The sequence below is a fragment of the Cervus elaphus genome, chromosome 20 (genome assembly GCF_910594005.1).
Source record: "Cervus elaphus chromosome 20, mCerEla1.1, whole genome shotgun sequence".
Taxonomy (NCBI): domain Eukaryota; kingdom Metazoa; phylum Chordata; class Mammalia; order Artiodactyla; family Cervidae; genus Cervus; species Cervus elaphus.
In genome coordinates this window covers 46,424,314-46,447,533 of record NC_057834.1, presented here as the reverse complement: position 1 = coordinate 46,447,533, position 23,220 = coordinate 46,424,314, and the positions used below count along the sequence as shown (strand labels likewise).

The window sequence follows — 23,220 nt, the reverse complement described above, 5'->3', positions numbered from 1 at the left end:
AGAAGCACAGGGGTGTTTCCAATCCAGTGACTAAAGCAGAGGACTGTTGGAAGACTCTAGAGTTGAAGGACTAGGCCCATCTGGCCCCATTTTACTCTTGTCCAGTTTACAGCAGAGACACAAGTCCTTGGGGACACATGCCTGTGGCAGCTGACCATCCACCTTGAGGAAAGTGAGAGGCCGAATTTTTAACTCAGTCTGGTTTTGAGTGAAAGCTAAATTCACCCTTGTTTGCTCATTGATGGGACCAATCTCCTCCAAGCTGCCACTTTCTAAAAAATAAATTGCATTGCTATAAATGCAAACTTCAACAATGATGTTTATTAGAAAATTTTATAAATACCCAAGCCACCTAACAAGAAACCAAAAAGTTGGCAAGAGCATTCAATTTCAGGAGAGTTCAGCCCGATAGAGCACAGTCACTGAGAGAAAAGATTCTTGAGTTGAAGGGAAGTGATCCCTTTCTGTCCTGTGACATCCTGCTAACTTCAGTGGGCTGGGAAAGCAGCTGCCCATTCTAACAGACGGGATTCTCAGGTGGCGCTAGTGGTAAAGAACCCACCTGCTAATGTAGGACACGCAAGAGACATGGTTTTTTGTTTTTCTTTTTATTTTCAAATCGAAGGTCAAGTTTAAATTTAATGACTTCAGTATTAACTATACACATACTAGTAAGTGCTAAGACTTAAAATCTTCCGATTCAGTTGTGTGTGACTCCAGACAGGATCCAGAGAAGAGTTCTAAAAATCTCTTCTCTGGGTTTTATGGAGACTTTCTTTACCCTCCTGTGTTAGCCTCTTAAGGCACTGCGTCAGCCTTAAAAGGGCAATGGAAAGCGTGAAGGAGACACGGTTTTGATCCCTGGTCAGGAAGATTCCCTGGAGGAAGAAATGGCAAGCCACTCCAGTGTTCTTGCCTGGGAAATTCCATGAGCAGAGGAGGCTGGAGGGCTACAGTCCATGGGATCACAAAGAGTCGGACATGGCCGAAGCAACTTAGCACACACACGTTCTGACAGACGGGCTGCTCTTGCCTCCAGACGGTGTCTGGTGTCCTGAAACACGTCAGCGCTCAGGGAGCCTTTAGAAGGGCCCAGCCCTCACTTCTGCTATTGCTCAGTGCATAGAAATGGTTCAGTTGACAAAAGGTAGGGCTCTAGGAATAAAGTCAGGTCACAGAGAAACAGAGGAGTATGAAATGGGATAAAGGCAGGATAAAAACAATATAATTCTCCTACCTACAAAATACAAAGCAATAGCTTACTTGCCTTGATAAAATGTTTTTTTTTTTTTAATTTTAACTTAGGTTGAATAAATTTTTTTAATGTACTTCTTCTAAAATGATGTTACCTTGAATGATTACGATAAAGGAAAGTTTCATAATATGTGTGAAATGCCTGGCACGGTACCAGTCAATGAACTGTACCTATTATACACTTCTGCTAGCATGGCAAAATTCATCCCCTTTTGACCTCAAGTCAGATACCTTCTGGTGAGCTTTTTTGGTTTCATCCTATTTATAATGAAGAAATTTGACACATTTTTCTTTCTCCCACAGAATGTCAGGCCCCACAGCAACCGGAAAGTAGATTCCCTTCAAGCCTTTGCTGCATCTCACATACCAATTATCACTAAGCATTGAGTTGGAGGATTGTGTGGGGGTGTGGGGAAGATAAGCTTTCATAAATAGTTGTTCCAGTTCTGTATCTTTTACCTTAACATGAACAAATGCTCAGTGGCCTGTTGTCACACCCATTTCACCCTCCATCCAGGTTATACCAACTGCTAAACTGAAGAGACAGATGCTATAGGGGTTCCCCAAGTCTCAGACTTACAAGACCCAGGTCGGAAGAGATGCTAGGGAAATGAAGAGTTGGTTCAGACCATCACTGTCCCAGGGTTGCCTGTCTCTCTTACCTCAAACTCAGCTTCTATGTCACTGAACACAATACTTATGTTCACTTTGGATCATCATGATCCCTGACCTATGACCTTGAACTCAACCATGCTCTGGAATACATGTGTTCTGGTTGTATCTGGAAACAACCACAGGTCAATGGAAGGAGGAAAACTCAAAGAGATGGTCAAAGTGTGTGCCACCAACACTGCTCTGGAGCCCTGGTCTGTTCAATATGTGGGTGAACTGAATGAACACAGAAGGATAGCACGAGGCTGTCAGATCTTTCCTAAACAGACAGGTACCCCATGTATTCAGTGGCTCAGTGGTAAAGAATCAGCCGGCAATGCAAGAGACACAGGAGATGCGGGATCGATCCCTGGGTCAGGAAGATCCCCTGGAAGTGGGCATGGCAACCCACTCCAGGATTCTTGCAAGGAGAATCCCCATAGAGAGAGGAGCTTGATGGGCTACAGTCCTGGGATCGCAAAGAGTCAGACAAGAATGAAGTGATGGCACAAGCACACCATGTTTTCTAGGATATACACATAGACTCTTTTACTCACTTTGACAGCCTGGAAAGAGCTCTTGTGAGGTTACAATGAAATACATAAGTGAAAGTATGAAATGCAGTGTTTAGTAACATTTTTTAAAAAATCAAATAGAACAACCCAGACCCAGAGGAAGAATTTAGAAAGTAGGGATATCATACTTAAGTTTATTCTGAAGACAACATGCTGCCCAGCAAAGAGAAGAAAATGACATAACAACAGGATGCAGCAAAAGCACTGAGATGGGACAAAAAATATATTTAAAAATTATTTATTCACTAGGTATCTTACTTTGATTTGTACCCTACAGTTTTTAGGACACAGACTAAACTGGAGAAGACCCAGAGAAGAAGTTCATGACAGTCTACAAGTTTGATGTCCTTCACTTGTGGAAAACCCTTAAGATCAGTTTAAAGAGAAGATGAGGTGATATGGTTTGCCCAGTAGTCATGTATGCACAGGAGAGTTGGACTATAAAGAAAGCGAGTGGCGAAGAATTGATGCTTTTGAAATGTGGTGTTGGAGAAGATTCTTGAGAGCCCCTTGGACTCCATGGAGATCAAACCAGTCCATCCTAAAGGAAATCAATCACGAATATTCACTAGAAGGACTGATGCGGAGGCTGAAACTCCAATACTTTGTCCACCTGATGCAAAGAACTGACTCACTGGAAAAGACCCTGATACTGGGAAAGATTGAAGGCGGGAGGAGAAGGGGATGACAGAGGATCAGATGGTTGGATGGCATCACCGACTCAGTGGATGTGAATTTGAGTGAACTCCAGGAGTTGGTGATGGACAGGGAGGCCTGGTGTGCTGCAGTCCGTGGGGTTGCAAAGAGTCGTACATGACTGAGCAACTGAAATGAACTGAACTGAACTGAGGTGACTTTATGACAGCCCGACAGAAATTAAGACCTGCTGGCAAAGTTTTTTTACCATGAATATTTTTATGCACAGATGAATGAACAATGGGAACTCAGCTGAGATAGTTTTTGGAAGGAGATAGGTCAGTGGAATCGGAACGTATGTCGACAACCCAAGAGTGGCTGCTGAGGGATTGGGTGCTATCAGTGGTGATGTCCACAAACGGTCATGGCCTAGGCACCTGGAAGGCAGGGGCCCCCAAGATTCCATGAACCCCTCCCCCTTCTAGTTCTGTTATGGCAACTCCAGATGGTTACCTAGCATGCTGGGTCCCCCTCCTTCACTCCTGTCTTAGTCTGAGCCCCACACAGCACCTGTGGCTCTGAGCTCTGGCATCTTCAACTTCTCTTTGAGGTTGAGAACCCTCTAGTTGTTCCCAACAGTAAGTCAGGAATTCCGTTTTTGTCATCCCTCAGTGCTGATGAAACCAATGTGATTTTGCTTATTTGAATCCCCCATATATTGGGTATCTCCTCCCCACCCCTGGCTTCTACCTCTTCTACCACTTGTCACCATGGCAGTATGTCTTCCCTCTTTATCGGATCTGAGGGCAGAACGTACCCTCATGGAAATCAACCAGGAGCTTCAGTTGCAGCTAGAAAAGTACAAGCCGGACTTCAGAGACCTCACAGAGAAATTCCTCGTATCCCAAGCTACTGCTTACTCCCTGGCCAATCATCTGCAGAAATACAGTAAGTCCTCGGGGTCATGGTCACCAAAGCAATGAATGATCACTGTCTTCCATCTAAGAAACTAAGTCTCTAATATTGGTCTCCTTTTCCCTTAGTCATTTTGAATTCCATTCTGACCACAGTGCAGGAAAGGTAGTAGTGTGGCTCTTTTGCCTTCAGTCCCTGAGGCTGGGGAAACTGAGGCACAAGGAGTGAGGCACTTTTCCAAGTTTTTAGTGATGTGTAGGGGGAGATTCGAGTTAAAATTCCAGACAGTGATTCCTGGTGCCAGCACAGGAGTGCCCGTGTCTCTCAGGCGCAAACTAAGCTGCGTTGACTGGAATCTTTTCTGTTCTGTATCTGATCCTGCATGCCTCTTGGCTAAACCTCTGGGACTAATGAACTCCATCAGTTTAAGGTTCCCTGAAGTTCCATTGGCAAAGCCCTGTGCTATCTGCACTGGGGTAATGTGTGGTTACACACTGTGAGAAGCAGGGGATATGATTTAAAGGAGCTTAAGGATGAATCTGCTTCTCACTGAAACCATGGTCTCTGTGATGCCATCATGACACGGACTCCCTTGTGAGAAGGAATCCATGCTTTCTGAATGTGCAGGTTCTCCTTCCTGAGTCCAAGAAAGCCATGTGACTCTGTGGCAAGAATGAAGGTGTTTCTGATGAAATCAGACAATCTGCACTTTCCCCTCTCTCCCCACTTGAGCTGGTGAAACTTTGGTGATACCGGTTGACCAGGAGTCCAGAGACCCTGAGTCTATGCTATAAGTTGTGTGACCAACATGAAGATGATAGTAAGTGGGGGGAGATCACCAGCCCCAGTAAAAACTCAGGTTGAGTGTGAGTTGGCACTTTGCACCCACAGTCAGCCTGGAAATTGGAATCATTTTTTCCTGTTCAGTAAGAGGGGCCTGGAGTAAGGAAAGAAGTCATGACCAGGGTACATGCACAACAAGGAGATGAGAGGAATCTTGACAACTTGTGTCTGTGTCACTTTTCTACATGATTTTCAATGAAGCGATGAGGGAGTCAATGAAAAATGACTGACACAGAGAGACGTAAGAGGTAAAGTCTCCTATTTAAGAAAGTGAAATGATGAGCTTTGGGGAAAGGACAAACCAAGTTTTATTTACCCCACTCCTTATGATAGTCACAAAATTCTAGGAAAGACATTGTGAGGCTGGTGAAGAAGAAATGTCTCACCAGGACCCTGGTGTGGAGGTCAGGGTCACCTTTCACACCAGAGCACAGTGTGAAAGACGTGGACTCTGGGCCAGGCTTCCTGGGCTCACATCCCTGGTGGGAACCTTTCTGTGTCTTGCTTTCCTCCTCTGTCCGTGTGGTTCTGTAATAGGAACTCTTGTTTGAGTTGTAGTGAATACTGAGGAAATCTGACAAAGCTCTGACAACAGTGCCTGGCTCAGTGTAAATACACTTAGTTCATACTTCCACTGTTCCTAATGACACAGGCTTTCTCAGGGTTTGGGCCTATCTCTTTCAGGTCCTTACGGTTTCACGTATTCTATTTCACACCAGTGTGTCCAGGTGAGTTGTATACTTGAGACACCTGTTCATTACTGAGATCCCATCATGAGGGAACCAGCAGCTCTGTAGTCCTAGGAGACTTCCCGACCCCACAGGACTCGCCACCCCAGGCCCACGCTCAGTGTCTCACCTAAGAGGCTGCACGTCCTGGTTCAGTGGCCCGGGATTCAGGGTCAGTCTCAGGGGATGTGAATTCTGACTTTGCCAAAAGGTAGTTCATCTTGTCAAGTTGTGTTCTGTGCCTAGGAACTTCTCTTTCCTCAGCTCTAAAATGGGGAGACACCTCGGTTCAGATGCTGAGGAATCAGATGTGGAAATCTCTCCATAGAGACTGGGGAAGGAGTTACATCCACCACTGAGGTGGCCCATCCTCCTCCCTTGAAGGCAGTGACCACAGCAGCAAGGACGGCTTTCCCTGATGCAGTGTCTCTCTTTCCTCAGAGTGTGAAGGATGTAAGGACATCGTTGAATCCGTGCTGGGGGAGAAGCTACCCGTTGAGGTGCGGAGTCCAGCAGAGAAGCTGGCAGAGAAGCCAACACTTGATGAAAGGTTGAGGTAAGGAGGGCAGGGATATTCATCACAGGCACAGGGCAGAATATGATAAAATTGGTGGAGAATACCAGTTGGTGTATTATGGACTCCAGTTGTTTTTCAGGAAGTAATTTACTTTGCTTTTAAATAAACTAGTGACTTGAATCTCATCATGAAATTCACTACATTCAAGTGAATCAGTGGCACTTAGCTCATTGACAATGTTGTGCCATCGGTACCTTATTTGCCTTTCAATCACAACTGCCTCCTGACTGACTACATCCTGGAATGCTTTCTTGACCCTGTCATTCTAACGTTCTTCCCAATTCACAGCAGCTATACATGTCCACACTCTATATCTGGCTGTGTGTCATTCACTGGACAGTAATTTGTGTTGCCACATTAAAAATACAGAAAATATTTTGTGTATTTTTTAAAGAAAATAGGCATGGCCGAGAGAGGAACTGAAGAGACATCTTCATGATGCAGATTTAGGAAGACATTGATGCATGCATGTGCACTCAGTAGTGTCTGACTCTTTATGACCCCATGGACTGTAGCCCACCAGGCTCCTCTGTCCATGAAGTTTCCAGGCAAGAATACTGGAATGGGTTGCCATTTCCTTCTCCAGTGAATGTTCCCGACTCAGGGATCAAACCTGCATCTCTTGTGTTTCCTGAATTGTCAGTCATGTTCTTTACCAGTTGAGCCTCCAGGGAAGACATTAGGTTACCTTTACAGAAGGACAAGATGAATGGAATGTCACAGAATCTTACAGGAGTACTGTCTGATACAGGGGAAACCTTTGTTTACCTTGTTTGTCTTTGACATAGGCCAGTCATCAGATATGGAGTAGAAAATAGCAACCCAATCCAGTATTCTTGTCAGGATAAGCCAATGGGCAGAGGAAACTGGTGCACTATACTCCATTTGATCTCAAGAGTCGGACATGACTGAGTGACTGAGCCAGTCATCAGATATGTGCCAGAATTCTATTTCGAGGTCTCCTTAGGGATGTTCTCACAGAAATCCCTAACTGTCTTTCATCTAACTCTTTGCCTTTTCCAATTGTGTCTTCTTTTCCACCTAGGACGTGTGACGTCCTAATTCGAAGTCAGGCACGAGAGCTGACCCAGTTACGGCAGACACTACAGGATAGGAAAGATGACTCTGTCCTGCTCAAGCAGCACCTCAAGGACCTCCTCACCCACAATGACCTGAACAACTACCAGGGGCAGGGCTTCCGAGAGAGCCTGTCTGAGGGATACCGCCTGGCAGAGCGCCTTGCCTGCAAGCTCAGCCCAGGTGAGGGGGCCACAGACCCTGAGAGCACTGATCCTCTCCTAGGTCCCCAGGTGATAAGATGAACACTTCCACTGGGAATGTTTATCAGCTTTCCTGTTTCATGTCCTATTTGGGGCTATGTAGGAGCAGGATTGTCTTAGGAAGAGGACAGAGGAGAAATGCACAGGATGGAAGTCAGTGTATCCCAACGGTCTGCTTCCTCCCTGATGGACCATGGCCACTGGGGAAGGAGGCAACATCCAGCCAGTATTAAAGCACAGAAAGGAGAAGGTGACAGGCAGCTTGATAGAGTGAATAGAGCCCTCAATGAAGCTTGGAAGTTCCCAGGTTCCATGCTGAGTGCTGTGTTTATAACTGGGTGAGAATGACTGCTTTTCCTTATGTTATTAACTGTTCTCATCTGTAAAATGGATGAAATAATCTGTTGATGGTGGCTATAGTGATGAAATTGGGGAATATTTACAAATATACTGCAGCAAAGAGAAAACCCTTCACTTTGTGGTGTTGGATAAGGTACTTGATAGAGTTGGACTTGGTGTTGGGAAAATGGTTTAAACTGGAGCACTCACTTTCCATGGAGAGACTTTCGCAGTTAACACACAAAAGCTACCTTGAAGAGCCAGGATGTTCCCAGATGGAGGAATGTGGGACGTCGTTGTTCTCCTTAGAGCAAGGACACCATCTTGTGAGACCTGAGAAGGTTTATAGAGGCTGTGTCTTTGGCAGAATTTGTGGTAGGTTGGATGATACATTTGTAGAAGTGGAGATGGGAGGTGGACAATGTGAGGTAATATAGGAAGAAAAGACAATTTAAATGTTTGCCCAATTTCAAGCAGAAGGTGTCCTGCGGATGATCTACCAGTTTAGAAACAGACTGCCTGTTGGGTCAGAAATCCATGCTTGGGCAGCTGTTTAAAGACAATGCATTAAAACTCCCGTACAGTACTGCCTCACACCTAGATGGTTATGGTTCTGTGACCAGGAGTCCCTGTGTTTGCAGTGGGTGAAGTGACTAGAAACTGACTGGGTATTTCTGATTTTGTTTGCAGAAACTGATGAAGGTGAAGATGAAGTCAATGAACAAACACAAGAAATACCAACCCCCAGGTGATGATTATCTATCAGTTCAGTTCAGTCCGTCAGTCGTGTCTGACTCTTTCTGACCCCATGGACTGCAGCCCACCAGGCCTCCCTGTGTGTCACCAACTCCCGGAATCTGAAACTCAGGTTCATTGACTCGGTGATGCCATCCAACCATCTCATCCTCTGTCGTCCCCTTCTCCTCCCACCTTCAATCTTTCCCAGCATCAGGGTGTTTTCAAATGAGTTAGAACTTCGCATCAGGTGGCCAAAGGATTGGAGTTTCAGCTTCAACATCAGTCCTTCCAGTGAATATTCAGGACTGATTTCCTTTATGATGGACTAGTTGGATCTCCTTGCAGTCCAAGGGACTCTCAGGAGTCCTCTCCAACACCACAGTTCAAAAGCATCAATTCTTCGATGCTCAGCTCTCTTTATAGTCCAACTCTCACATCCATACATGACTACTGGAACAACCATAGCCTTGACTACATGGACCTTTGTTGGCAAAATAATGTCTCTGCTTTTCAATATGCTGTCTAGTTTGGTCATAACTTTTCTTCCAAGGAGTAAGCGTCTTTTAATTGCACGGCTGCAGTCGCCATCTGCAGTTATTTTGGACCCCCCAAAAATAAGTCTGACACTGTTTCCTCTGTCTTCCGATCTATTTGCCATGAAGTGATGGGACCAGGTGCCATGGTCTTAGTTTCCTGAATGTTGAGCTTTAGCCAACTTTTTCACTCTCCTCTTTGACTTTCATCAAGAAGCTCTTCAGTTCTTCTTTGCTTTCTGCCATAAGGGTGGTATCATCTTCGTATATGAGGTTACTGATATTTCTCCTGGCAATCTTGATTCCAGGTTGTGCTTCATGCAGCCCAGCATTTCTCACGATGTACTCTGCATGTAAGTTAAATAAAGAGGGTGACAACATACAGCCTTGACATACACCTTTTCCTGTTTGGAACCAGTCCATTGTTCCATGTCCAGTTCTAACTGTTGCTTCCTGACCTGCATACAGATTTCTCAAGAGGCAGGTCAGGTGGTCTGGTATTCCCATCTCTTTCAAAATTTTCCACAGTTTGTGGTGATGCACACAGTCAAACGGAGAAGGCAATGGCACCCCACTCCAGTACTCTTGCCTGGAAAATCCCATGGATGGAGGAGCTGGTAGGCTGCAGTCCATGGGGTCTCTAAGAGTCAGACACGACTGAGTGACTTCACTTTCAATTTTCTCTCTCATGCATTGGAGAAGGAAATGGCAACCCACTCCAGTGTTCTTGCCTGGAGAATCCTAGGGACGGGGGAGCCTGGTGGGCTGACATCTATGGGGTCGCACAGAGTCGGACACAACTGAAGTGACTTAGCTTAGCTTACACAGTCAAAGGCTTTGGCATAGTCAATAAAGCGTGATAGTTGTTTTTTCTGGAACTCTCTTGCTTTTCCATTGATCCAATGGATGTTGACAATTTGATCTCTGGTTCCTCTGCCTTTTCTAAAACCAGCTTGAATATCTGGAATTTCATGGTTCAGGTATTGTTGAAGCCTGGCTAGGAGGATTTTAAGCATTACTTTACTAGCATGTGAGATGAGTGCAATTGTGCAGTAGTTTGAGCATTCTTTGGCATTGCGTTTCTTTGGGACTGGAATGAAATCTGACATTTTCTAGTCCTGTGGCCACTGCCGAGTTTTCCAAATTTGCTGCCATTTTGAGTGCAGCACTTTCACAGCATCATCTTTTAGGATTTGAAATAGCTCAGCTGGAATTCCATCACCTCCACTAGCTTTGTTTGCAGTGATGCTTCCTAATGCCCACTTGACTTCACATTCCAGGATGTCAGGCTCTAACTGAGTGATCACACCGTCGTGGTTATCTGGATCATGAAAATCTTCTTTATATAGTTCTTCTGTGTATTATTGCCACCTCTACTTCATATCTTCTGCTCTGTGAGGTCCATAAAATTTTATTGAGCCCATCTTTGCATGAAATGTACTCATGGTATCTCTCATTTTCTTGAAGAGATCTCTAGACTTTCCCATTCTATTTTTTCCTCTATGTCTTTGCACTTATCACTGAGGAAGGCTTTCTTATCTCTCCTTGCTCTTCTTTGGAACTCTGCATTCAAATGGGAATATCTTTCCTTTTCTCCTTTGTTTTTCACTTCTCTTCTTTTCACAGCTATTTCTACTGCCTCCTCAGACAGCCCTTTTGCTTTTTTGCTTTTCTTTTTCTTGGGGATGGTCTTGATCTCTGTCTCCTGTACAATGTCATGAACCTCCGTCCATAGATCATCAGGCACTCTATCAGACCTAGTGCCTTAAACCTGCTTCTCACCTCCACTGTTTAATCATAAGGGATTTGATTTAGGTCATACCTGAACGGTTTTCTAGTGGTTTTCTCTACTTTCTTCAATTTAAGTGAATTTGGCATTAAGTAGTTCATGATCTGAGCCACAGTCAGCTCCTGGTCTTCCTTTTGCTGACTGTATGGAACTTCTCCACCTTTGGCTGCAAAGAATGTAATCAATCTGATTTTGGTGCTGACCATCTGGTGACGTCCATTTGTAGAGTTTTCTTTTGTGTTGTTGGAAGAGAGTGTTTGCTCTGACCAGTGCATTCTCTTGGCAAAACTCTATTAGCCTTTTCCCTGCTTCATTCTGTACTCCAAGGCCAAATTTGCCTGTTACTCCAGGTGTTTCTTGACTTCCTACTTTTGCATTCCAGTCCCCTATAATGAAAAGAACATCTTTTATGGGTGTTAGTTCTCGAAGGTCTTGTAGACCTTCATAGAACTGTTCAACTTCAGCTTCTTCAGCATTACTGGCCAAGGCATAGTTTTGGACTCCTGGGATACTGAATGGTTTGCCTTGGAAACGAACAGAGCTCATTCTGTCCTTTTTGAGATTGCATCCAAGTACTGCATTTTGGGCTCTTCTGTTTACTATGATGGCTACTCCATTTCTTCTAAGGGATTCTTGCCCACAGTAGTAGATATAACAGTCATCTGAGTTAAATTCACCCATTCCAGTCCATTTTAGACCGCTGATTCCTAAAATGTCAACGTTCACTCTTGCCATCTCCTGTTTGACCACTCCCAATTTGCCTTGAAACATGGACCTAACATTCCAGGTTCCTATGCAGTATTGCTCTTTACAGCATCAGACCTTGCTTCCATCACCAGTCACATCCACAACTGGCTGTTGTCTTTGCTTTGGCTCCATCTCTTCATTCTTTCAGGAGTTATTTCCCCACTGATCTCCAGGAGCATATTGGGCACCTACCGACATGAGAAGTTCATCTTTCAGTGTCCTATCTTTTTGCCTTTTCATACTGTTCATGGGGTTTTCAAGGCAAGAATACTGAAGTGGTTTGCCATTCTCTTCTCCAGTGGACCACATTTTGTCAGAACTCTCCACCATGACCCTTCATGGCGTTTCTCATAGTTTAATTCTATTAGTCAGGCTGTGCTCCATGTGATTAGATTGGTTAGTTTTCTGTGATTGTGGTTTTCAGTTTGTCTGTCAGGAGCTGGTAATGTGTAGGACCAACATGGACAGGGTCACAAAAGAACAATAAGTGAACTCAAGAGAGTCACATGCCAGATGTCAGTATAAGCACAACTTCACATGGCATTAATTACTTCACTCAACCCACGTGGAAGTGTCCCTGTAACTTGGTTGTCTGCTGTCTCTGTGCTACTTGTATGTATGACCCAAAGTGAATGCACCACCCTTAGGATTTCCTGTATAGACAGAGAGCATCTGTTCTCTTCTACAGGAAGTCCAAGTGAGATAAATATCGATTTCTACACAGTTGTTTTCAATCCTTGGAAGGAAGGTAACTAGCAATGGAATTAGTAGAGAAGCGCCTAGCAAAATTGAACACCAGGACAACTGTCCAAAAAAGAAATTTAGTTGTCTGTGATACTAGTAAGTGAAAGCGGCCTTAGAGGCCTTTCAATTCCTAAAGAGAAGGTAGAATATCTCAGAGAGTCTATAAAGCTTTAATATCTGTACTCACCTCACTGTGCATGCTCAGTTGCTCAGTTGTCTCTGAATCTTTGTGACCCCCACAGACTGGAGCATGCCAGGTTCCTTTGTCCCATGCATTTTCCCATCAAGAATACTAGAGAGGGTTGCCATTTCCTTCTCCAAGGGATCTTCCTGGCCAGGGTTCGAAGCTGCATCTCTGCATTGGCAGGAGACACTCAGCCTCCTGAGCCACCGGGGAAGCCCTTATTCACTTGACTACTTCATCTTAAATTCAACATGGCTTAGGACCTGTGGGGAAGCACTTGGTGTGGAAGTTCATCTATGCTTCCTGTTCCTGAAAGTACCATCCTGGGATGGTTGAGGCTCCTTCCTCCTCAGAGCTTTGTGGCTGGTCTATTGGGTACCTGCTTGACGCCATCTCCCATCCCCAGACAGACACACTCCACTTCATATAACAGAGGACAGTTCCTTCTGTCTTGAAGGGGCCTGCTCTTGTACTCTCTGTGACCATTCCCCATTCCTCCTGTCAAAACCAGCCCGCATGGCTTGGGGTCAGATCGTCTTCATTTAATTTTCTGTCACTCCTTTCCCATCTGGCACAGCATGGAGCTGCAGGAGGTTGAAAAGAAGGAAGTGCATGAAGAATCCAAGGATGAATGTGTTTTGATGCCTTCAATACTCCAAGGAAGTTCTGATAAGCACCAGCCTTACAGTGATGACAAATTTAACTTTAATGAACTGGAAGTAGACGTTGATCCGGATGGACCATGTGGTTACTCTCATGCTAAAGAAGGTGAAATTCCAACCAATATCTCAGGTAGCCCCCATATTATTTGTCCCCACAAGCTGTATAGACCAAGGAAGGTCATCTCTTAGGACAGGCTGTATAGACACATCTTAGTCGAAACCAGGGAAAAGGGTCTATTATGGAACAGAGACATCAGGTGGGTCAGGGAGCTTTCATTCTTTTCTTGGCTCTGGGCTTGCCTCTGTCACCCTGACCCCAGTGTCAGGCATTTGACCCAAATCAGTTTTGACAACTCTCACCCACCTCAGCTGGAAATCCACAGGAGGTATCTGTCAGAACTAGTTTGGAGCCAGTGTATTGTTACCTGCAGTGATCTAATTTTTGTAAATGTTCCTGGCCTCTCCAGAAATGATGACGGTGTTGCCTTTTTATAAGGAGAGGTGATTTCCAGGTTTGGTTTTATTCCTCTCAGCCCCAGTCTCCCCTTTCTCGATGTTGGCAGGTCTTAGCTAAGATGTTATCTGACACCAAGACAGACACAACTGTACCATTGCCTCGCTTGGATGTTTGCATGCAGCAAGGCTGGGCTCTGGCAGTCCCTCCAGCTTCCAATGGCCATGGCTTCTGTGTAGCACCAAAGATTCTTTTTGAGTTGAGGGTTAGTACTATTCACTGGGCTATCCTGGTGGCTCAGATGGTAAAGATCTGTCCGCAATGCAGGGACCCAGGTTCAATCCCTGCGTCATGCAGATCCTCTGGAGAAGAGAATGGCACCCACTCTAGTATTCTTGTGTGGAGAATTCCATGGCCAGAGGAGCCTGGTGGGCTGTAGTCCACGTGGTCACAAAGAGACGGATATTACTGAGTGGCTAAGGCTTTCACAATTCACCCATCACTCTAGCCCCAAGTATAAATTCCTCTAAACCATCAACAACCACATAATCTGATGGGACTAAGCAGTACTACAGAAATAATTCTAGAAAATAACTCAGCTCATGTTCCAGCATCTCTGTGGAAAATACATTTTTATCTGCTTATACAGACTCAGAACAAAGGATGTTGGGAGAGATAGCAGCTCAAGCAGCAAATTTCCTCAATGGCTCTGGAAGCAGTCCAGTCTAATTCTCATAAGACTTAAGTGTCCTAGAATAACCTTGCTAAAGAATTATGTTCTTACAATGAGAATATTAAAGTCCTTGTTGTATATGTGATTACTGAGTAGATATGTGTGAGGTCTGATTTTCTTATTATGACCTGCTGTCTCTGAATTTCTTACTAGACAATGAAAATTCTCACAAGCAAGTGAGTGGACAAGAGCTCACATTTCCCAGGTAATTTGAAGATCTGTGGGCTGTGAATGTCAGTGGTGACAGCAAGAGACTTCAGATCCAGAGAAAAATAGAAAGTAGCCTATGTAACTCTTTCATCTATTCATTCAATAGCAATTATCTCTTTAACAACGTTGTCTATTTATGTTTCACATGTTTTTGCATTTCAATTTTTTAATCCTTCAAGTTTAGTAATGTACAGTGAGTTGATGCAGGTGAAATAACCAAACCTAGGAGTTCCTGTGTTCATGTGCTTTCTCCTGAGTGTTAATGTAGGGTGAGATCCTATGGTCTTACACTGGTTTGGCATCAGCATGTTGACAAATATTAGATTTCAAGGGAAGAAAACAGAATGATATTCATATTACAACAAAATATTGAAAAAATAGTTCTTGAAGGCAGAATATCTAGTCTATAACTCCTTTTCCTCCAACTCTGAAATACTAATTTGGAAGGTATATTTGTGCAAATAAAAAAATTTAAATTGAAGGAGTAGAGTCCAAACTCAAACAAATTTTTAACTTCTTAACAGCTGTGTTGACTTGGACACAGGATATCCAGATCAACACAATGTGTGCAGAAAAGTTTGCACCGAGGTCCCAGTCCTCTGTGTGTGCTGAGGGTCATGACTTTAGCATGCAGGGAACGTTCCGACTCCTCCTTCAGCCACCGGTTGTGTGGCCAGTGCCCGGAGAACCTGCTGTCTCCCTCCCACCCCAGGGCAGCCACACTCCACTCCACCTCAGGAGGAGTTACGTCCCTCCTTAAGGGGGCTGCCCTTTTGCTTTCTGTGACCACTCACAATTCCTATCATCAAAACCAGCCAGATCGCTTGGAATCGAGTCCGCTTAATCTGTCATCCCTTCTCTATCTGACACAGAGTGAATGTACAGGATGTGGAAAAGAAGGTGGTGTTCCCGCAATACCACGATGAATGTGTTTCAGTAGCTTCCACTCCCCAGGAAAGTTCTGCCTGCAACCAGCCTTACAGTGATGGGAAAGTTGCATTTGATGAAGAGAATGTGGAGTCTGCCGTGGATGGAGCCTGTGGTTGCTCTCATGCTGAAGAGGATGAAATTCCAACTGGTCTCACAGGTAGTCTTCACTACATCTGTTAGTCTACTCCTGGAGAATTAATCCCCTTTGATACACCCTATGCTTACATCCTGAAGCCTGGTTTGAACCAGACTCTATAATTCCACTTAAAATAAGACATTGTATGAATGAACTTTTCTAAGTTCCCTGTCATGGGTGTCCCTGTGGTAAACCACTCTACCCAAGGTGGTCCAGCCAGACTCACGTGTACCTCAGCAGCTGTGGCACAGGAGGTACCGTTCAGGCTTCCTAATTTTGAGTGAACCTCTTAGCTCACATGAAATGCTTTAATTTTCATTTCTGGGTAATGTCCCTGAGTTCCTACACCTGTCCAGGGCTTTTGGCAGGCTTGTTTATACCTTTGGAGATGTCACTACTTTAGTTCACTTCTATCAACCCATAGGCTCTCTCTTTTCCTTTGACTTATCTTGTTCGAAGTCTTCTGAAACCAGAAGGTAAGCCACACTGTCATCTTTTGGTATGTTTCTCTGAGCTAAGGCAGGGCCCTGGAACTTCCCAACCTGATGAATGGCCACTGATTGCAGCTTTGAGATTCATTTGACTCGATGGTGTATGGATTCCACTTCCATTTATCTCAGTGTATAATCATTTATTCCATTAGTAAACAACATTTCAGATGAAAAATTCCTGACTATTATAGCAGGCTGCGAATGTAGCAGAGTTGTTCCCCAGAAACTTTGGTGAAAAGGATTTATTTAGCTGTTTGCACAGAATCACGACCAGGATACTCTGCCAATGACATATGACATCAAGGAAATTTGCCCATTGCCTCGAGAAGGAAACCCAGTGCCTTCTTATGAGGCTCTTTCTAGGGCCTCCTGGATGATTTCTGTCTCAACAGCCTGTTACCACATTGTGAACATAGGCACAGGATTGGGCATTTTTGAAAGGCATTTGCCTGATAAAACTCTCCTGTTAATTGATTTGCAGAAAAGACGAATGATCATGATGACCTGAAAGGACCAGAGGTGGTTGCCCCGAGGTAATTTTGAATATCTGTGGGCTCTTTGTACAGTGCTGACATCTACACACCCTGATCCAGGGAAAACCGGAAAGTGCTGAATATATTGTGTCAGCAGTTTTGCCCACCACTATTATCCTTTTTCATAATGTTCTCTGCTATCACTGTGGTACTTCTATTATTTCCCATTTCGTATTTACTTGTCAAGTTTAAAACCCAAATCAGTTGACCCGGGTGAACTAAGTCAGACTGGTGTTTTTGTACTCAACCTTTATGTCAGGTGTGGTTTACAGAGTGAGATGTGTATCTGCTGTCTGTTTGGTGTTGCATGCTGGTGTGTGTGTCATAGAAATGTCAATGCAGTGTAAATGGAAGTGTGAAAGCCAATGTTCTGTGTTCCTGTATGTGAGGCATGACTGCACCATCAGAGAGAATTCAGTCTGTTCATCAGCCTGTTCTTTGGCCAGAGCACTGAGCCCCTACTGCTCTTTCCCTCTTCTGCCCCTGTGAAACCACGCTGTGTCTCACACACAAAACAGACTTTTCTCTCTCTAATGGATGAGACCCTTGGCGTGCTTCACCACTCAAACATTCCACCAGAACCAGATAGAACTGTACAGTTTCTGATCAGTCTTGGCTTAATCTTTTGCCCTCCCTCCCCCACCAGGTTCAGCAGACAGATGCCACAGATGGTAGAAGATGGTGTCCCACAGAACTCTCTGGATGACTATTATCTGACTTACTCGGTGCTTCCTAACCTGTCAGACTCCTTCTGGCCTTATAGGAGCACAGCTGTCTTCTCACCTGAGGACCTGGATGCCTCTTATGCTCGGGATGTAACCAGTGAGTGTTGTCTTGTGATAAAACTCCACCTGGATGCCCAGGTAGACTCTGTGTGCTTCGTACTCCTCGCCTCGGGGGTGCTGAGATTTCTCCTCCCTGTTGGAAGTTCTGTAGACAGTGATTTGAATCAGACTCTGTGGTAGAGTTTTAAGTACAGACGTCAGGTGGGTCTGGGAGCTCTGCTGTCTTCTTCATTCAGGTGAAGCCTACGGGTCAGGCCCCAGGTTAGATCACGGACCCAAGGCTGGTGTGAAACACTCACTCACTTGTATGTGTGCAGGAGTCCGGAGATGACTGTAATTTTTCCTGACTCCTTTGTGATGTCTCTTCTTGCCCACAAGGCTCCCATTTTCACACTCAGAGTGCCCCTTGAATCTCCGCGCCTTCCCACAGGCGCTCACAGCCTTCATTATTTGTTACTCCCCTGGTGTCACTGCTGGCACCCCCAGTGTCTGCTTCTCTAAATTGCTTGTCTTAGCAAACCAATCATCTGGGCTCCAGGATGCAGATAGCCCTCCCATCACCTTGCGTGTGTGTTTCATGAAGCAAGGCCGAGCCCTGGCATTCTCCCACCCCATGAATGACTGAAGGGTCCGTGTAACAACTAGGATTCATGTGACTCGAGGTTTTGTTCATTCCACTCATCATTCTGCTAAAGCAGTCAGCATATGATGAGACAAGCCTGAGTATTACAGTATTCTGCAAGAATATTGTGGACTATTCTCCAGACCATCTGGAGAAGATGAATCTTTAACATTTTACTGAGACTTGGAAGAGAATACTGTGGTGAGGATCTACCAGGGAAGGGAGATCTTGCCTGATGGCTCAGGAAAGTAAACCAAGGAGAGTCTGAGAGACCCCACTTGAGGCATCTGGAATATCCTTCTTAAATAGCCTATCATCTCATTGCTGATATAAATGTCCCTATGGTAGTATTAGACACTGGATTATTAATTTACACAATGAGATCTGTAAATGTTTCTCAACTTGTCTGAATTTATCCATAGAAAATCTTGCTGATCTTGAGGATGAGGAAATTAAAGACATCATCTGTTCTAGGTAACTATGGAGAAACGTGGTTCTGACATCAGTAGTGACATTTGGTCATCTCACATGCATGGGAATCAGAAAGTGCTGCACATGCCTATTCCTTCCATTCAGACCACGACAGACTGTCCCTGTAACAAGGTTATCTGTTTTCACCCTTTATGAATCCCTCTCAATTACAGTGACTTTCAGTCAGTTGAGGTAGGGATACTGATCAGCCACAGGATTTCTTGTACTCCTCTGTCCTCTCCTTTTCATGAAAACCAGGATGCCATACTTACATGCCTTTGTCTTTGGTCTTAAGACCTTGGCAGGTATTTCATGGCAAGAAAAGTAACTAGGGAAAAAAAAATTCATGTCCCATCGCTGTATTAGAAAAATTGGTCTTGTAGACACAAGATTTCTAGGAGTCCATTATGCTGCCGGAGCTGGTGTTCATCTGGATGCAGCATGTAAATTTCAACAAAATTTATGGTGCATTTGAAGCCGCCTTTATGTTCTGAGGGCGTGTGTGACATGACTATGTGTCCTGGGGTGGCTCCTCTCCTTCCTCCTGAGCTCATTTCTTCTCTGTGCTCAGAGCATCTGATGCTCACTCTCCCTCACTCTCTCTCACTTTCCCTTTGCAAGTGCTTTCAGGCCCAGATTGGGGTTGTGGGTGGGGGGATTGTTATGCCTCCCTTTAAGGGAACTCCCCATTTGTTTTTCCCAACATGTCCCTTAACCCTCCCATCAAAACCAATTATTGCTCCAGGTTGACTAATCCCTCTTGTTTAACCATCTGCTCTCCCAACCCCACAAATCTCAGTATGGAGCAGCTGGTGGTAGAAGAGAATGAAGTCCACCCGGACTCACTGGATGAATGTTATCTGGCTGCTTCTATTGGCCATCATCTGGAAGGCTCCTGTCATCCTTCTAGGAGTGTCTCCTTCCCAACAGAGAAGAGAGAGGTTTTCTTGGCTCTACATGTAAACGGTGAGTGCTCCCAGACAGGTTCTTAGGCTCGGGTCGATTAGAACTATGTTCTCAGTTTGAACTTTTAAAAGGCGTCATGAGCCTTTGCCTGCCCCAGGCTGCGCTGTGTCACCTGAACTCGTCTCACCAGCACAGGCCTATGGTATCAAGTCAGACCAGAGAGGGCAAGTGGAGGCATAAGGGCAGAATCTCAGCTACCACTGTCTCACCTGCAGGAATTTGTGTAACAGAGCTCTTTTTATCAAGATAAGAATCCTTAGGGTCATGAAATTTTGCTACTAATTGTATTTCTTGAAAATGCAAGCTCTCTGGCTGTGCATTCATGATTGCAATCTGCTCCATATTTGTAATGCATGTTATATTGTTCCCCAACTCCAGATTCTTACCCCTTTTCTGCCTATCTCCCTCTGAAGCATGTAGATACTAGGTCCTGAGCATCAAATCTGTCTATGTCCTGTCATTTCCGTGAAGCCAAAAGCTGTCTCTGTTGTTCTATCGTCTAGAATCACCCTTGTGTTTCATCCTTTGTGCAGCAAAAAGGCGATTTCCATGTGTGGCTTATAGTTTCAATGTTTTACGCAATCTCAGTGGTATAATCTCATGGAACCTATCTATAACTTGTGCGTCTGATGAGGGTATTGACCTAATTTATGGGCCAGGTCCCCTTGGGTAGGAGTTCATAGGGTGTGGAAATTAAAACCTAGTATGAAATCCTTCTTGGGCTATTTTTTTTTGTACTTTTTCTTTAGGAGAATCATTCTTAATGTTAGGACTTTGATACATAAGATCATCTTGATAAACCAGAAGAAACTCCATTATGTATCAGACTTTATCTGACTTCTTTTAAAATGATATTGGGCATATAAATGTCTGTAAATCAGTTGGTGACTTTTCACCTTGGAAGCAGTTTCTTTCTTATTTCTCATTCTTCCCCGAGGAGCAGAGAAGCAAAGGCTTTCTCAGGATCACAGTAGTTCACAAACCAGAAAGGGAACAGACATTTATTGTGCACCTGCTGTCCGCCATGCTCTTCCTAAGCGAGCTCCTAGTGCACTATAACCCCTTCAGCCCTCCCAGGCACCCTCTCAGGTAGCTGTGGTGTCCCATGGTGGAGCCGAGGGCACTGAGGATCAGCAGGTCCCTTCCCTGGGCCCAGACTCCTGGCCACTGGCAGGTGGGACACTGACCTCTCCTGGGCCCGACTCCCTGGCTCAGGCTCTGTCGTCTCCTCTCAGCAGTCAGACCATCAGTGACTCAGAGAGGATGTTGCTCACGTTTTTCTCTTTGCCCTATCCAAATGATTTGCAACTATCTTAATCTTCAACAGAAAGTTGCCAGAGGGCTGCAGAGAAGCCCTGCGGTCCCTCACTCAGACCTGCCAGCTCCCAGTCCCTCTGTGCACTGTGTCCCAAGGGCAGAGCCAGCGGCTCCCCGGCCCCTCTAGGTGGAGCCACAGCTCCACAGGGCTCTCTCTGGGAACAGCCAGGGTGAGAGTCCACGCCGCTCCCCACTCCTGCCCCCAGGTCACCTGCTGTCACGATGGGTCCAGGTGGACCTTGAATTTGGCTGTGCCGAAGCCATTGAAAACTGTGGAGCTCTATCTCAGAGACACTGACCGCCGGGTGTGGGTTCCCGTGAAGAGGATGAGTGAGGCTCAGACACGTGACTCAGATGTGTGTCGAGATGTTTGTGAGTGTGTGATAGGGCCCAGTCCTGGGAGTCCATTGTTCACAATGGGCCAGGAAAGGCCAAAGCCCCACAGATGGATTGAGATGAATGAATAGAATATCTAACTATACAGCATCCATCCTGCGTCTGGGTTCACATGATAACCTGAGGACAGTGTGAATAGCCATTATGCAGCCATGCGTGTACGAGTAGTCAGGTCTACCCCATCCTCTCTGTACAAGGAGAAACCCTGCAGAAACAACACAGACACTTGATTTTTAAATTATATCTTGATCTTCTATTGGAGGCTTTTCCCCACACTAACAGTATTGGGCAGTATTGTTGATGATTGATAAAATGTTTGGTTATTATATATTCTGTGAATGCAAAGAATGTTCAAAGCATAGGTTTAATAAAACCCATTCTCAAGAAAGGCAAATAAAATTAGATGATGAAATTACACAGTGCTAATTAAAGACAATCCTAGACATCGATTCATAATAACATTGGAGAATATTAGTTTTGACAGTACTTTCAAACACCAAATTTGTTGATATACAAGGATTTACCCTTCAGCCCAATGTGAATTATCATAAAATCTGATGAAGTGTCCTAAAACATGATGATTAATGTTTAATGAAGTTTGCCTGGTGGAAATATGAAGGGCACACCAGACTGAGAGAGGTGCTTTTGGAAAAAGCCCTGGAAGCTCACAGAGGCTATTGGTACAGGGCTGGGGTCAGAAAGGGGCCAGCCTGAGCCTAGGAGGATTTGCAGAGGGTGTTGTGGGAAGTGATGTTGCATAAGAAAGAGGGACAGAAGCCAGGAGCCCTGGAAAGGCAGGTGAGGAGGTTAGATCTGTGTAGCAGGGAAGGGAGGATGAATTTCCATAAACTGAGGCACATGTGATAAAACAGGATTGGGGGGTGATAAGCCAGGTGACCTTTGAGAGTGCGGAGAGGACTGAATCAGAGAAAGCAGTTGGAAGGAGGTTGGATGAATCTTTGATGAGAGTCAGACTCAGATGCTCTCTGGAAGACTAAGAGATAACAGACACATGAGAGACAGCTTCAGAAACAAACCCTGTTGAGGGTGCGGACGCATAAGGAGGTGAGAGGAGAGCCCCACAGCAATGGAGAGCAGGCCCTGGCGGCCGGGACCTCACAGCAGCCTGACCTGCACCAGAGGAGGGTACGTCGTGCCTGGTTAGCCCAGGTTCTGAGAATATGTACTCATTTCGCAGTAGAAATATATAAACAGATTTCATCACGAGCACTGTCGTGGCACCAGTGGAGGGACGTTATTGAAGGAGTGTACTTATATAATCTCTCTAAAGAGACACAAAGATGTCTCCAACAGGGTCTCAGCCCTCTCCCCCACTAGTTCTAGCTGCTAATACCATCCATCCCCATTCTGCCCCACGTGGGAATGGATTTTATTCTATATGTACATGTACGGGTGAGTGGAAGGGTCGACAAACATTTCAAGCAAGGAAGTTCAAAAGGGTCTGGAATGTACTATATTTTTTCAGCTCAAATTCTAGTAGGACCTGAAGCTTTCAGGCCATATGTCTCTTCCTGATCTTTTATTCCTGTGGGTAGATATCAACAACTCTTTCTCCCCCATGCGTAGAGGCTTGTCTAGAACCTTCTCTCTAGGCTCCAAGACTAATAAGGCTCATAACAGAATAAGAGGCTTGACCTCCTGTGTCACCCAAACCCTCTCGACTCAAGTGGGTGATTTCTCATTTCAAGAAACTGCAGCCCAGCACCTGCCTTCTCCACACCCCAGTCCCAGGCATAAATACGGCGCCTTCTTCACATTGATGTCTGCCATTGTTGTCTGCGTTATTGGGTGGTTTCACTTATGGGCTAGGACAGCAGAAATGGGCCCTCTGGGAGGGCTTAGCAAGAAAAAGCTTTCCTTGGTCCAACGAACCCTCTTTTCCTTTCAGGTGACACCTGGGAGGACTCTCACCAGGAACCTGTGAGTTTCCCAGGGTCAGAGGTGCCAACTTCACAGGCAC

At 45.1% G+C, this 23,220-nt stretch overlaps 1 protein-coding gene and 1 non-coding gene across 2 annotated transcripts; one reads left to right on the top strand and one right to left on the bottom strand.

Moving 5' to 3' along the window:
• Window positions 1–706: 706 nt before the first annotated feature.
• Window positions 707–829, bottom strand: LOC122678593. Its single transcript, XR_006336245.1, has one exon. It is a non-coding gene; the product is annotated as a small nucleolar RNA SNORA26 (small nucleolar RNA).
• A 3,108-nt stretch (window positions 830–3,937) lies between these two features.
• On the top strand, window positions 3,938–21,141 carry LOC122676726 (neuroblastoma breakpoint family member 6-like). The gene is made up of 6 exons (XM_043876318.1): window positions 3,938–4,064; window positions 6,044–6,158; window positions 7,225–7,439; window positions 16,631–16,682; window positions 17,329–17,504; window positions 21,050–21,141. The coding sequence occupies exons 1-6, from the start codon at window positions 3,938–3,940 to the stop codon at window positions 21,139–21,141; spliced, it is 777 nt and encodes a 258-aa protein (XP_043732253.1).
• Window positions 21,142–23,220: the final 2,079 nt, after the last annotated feature.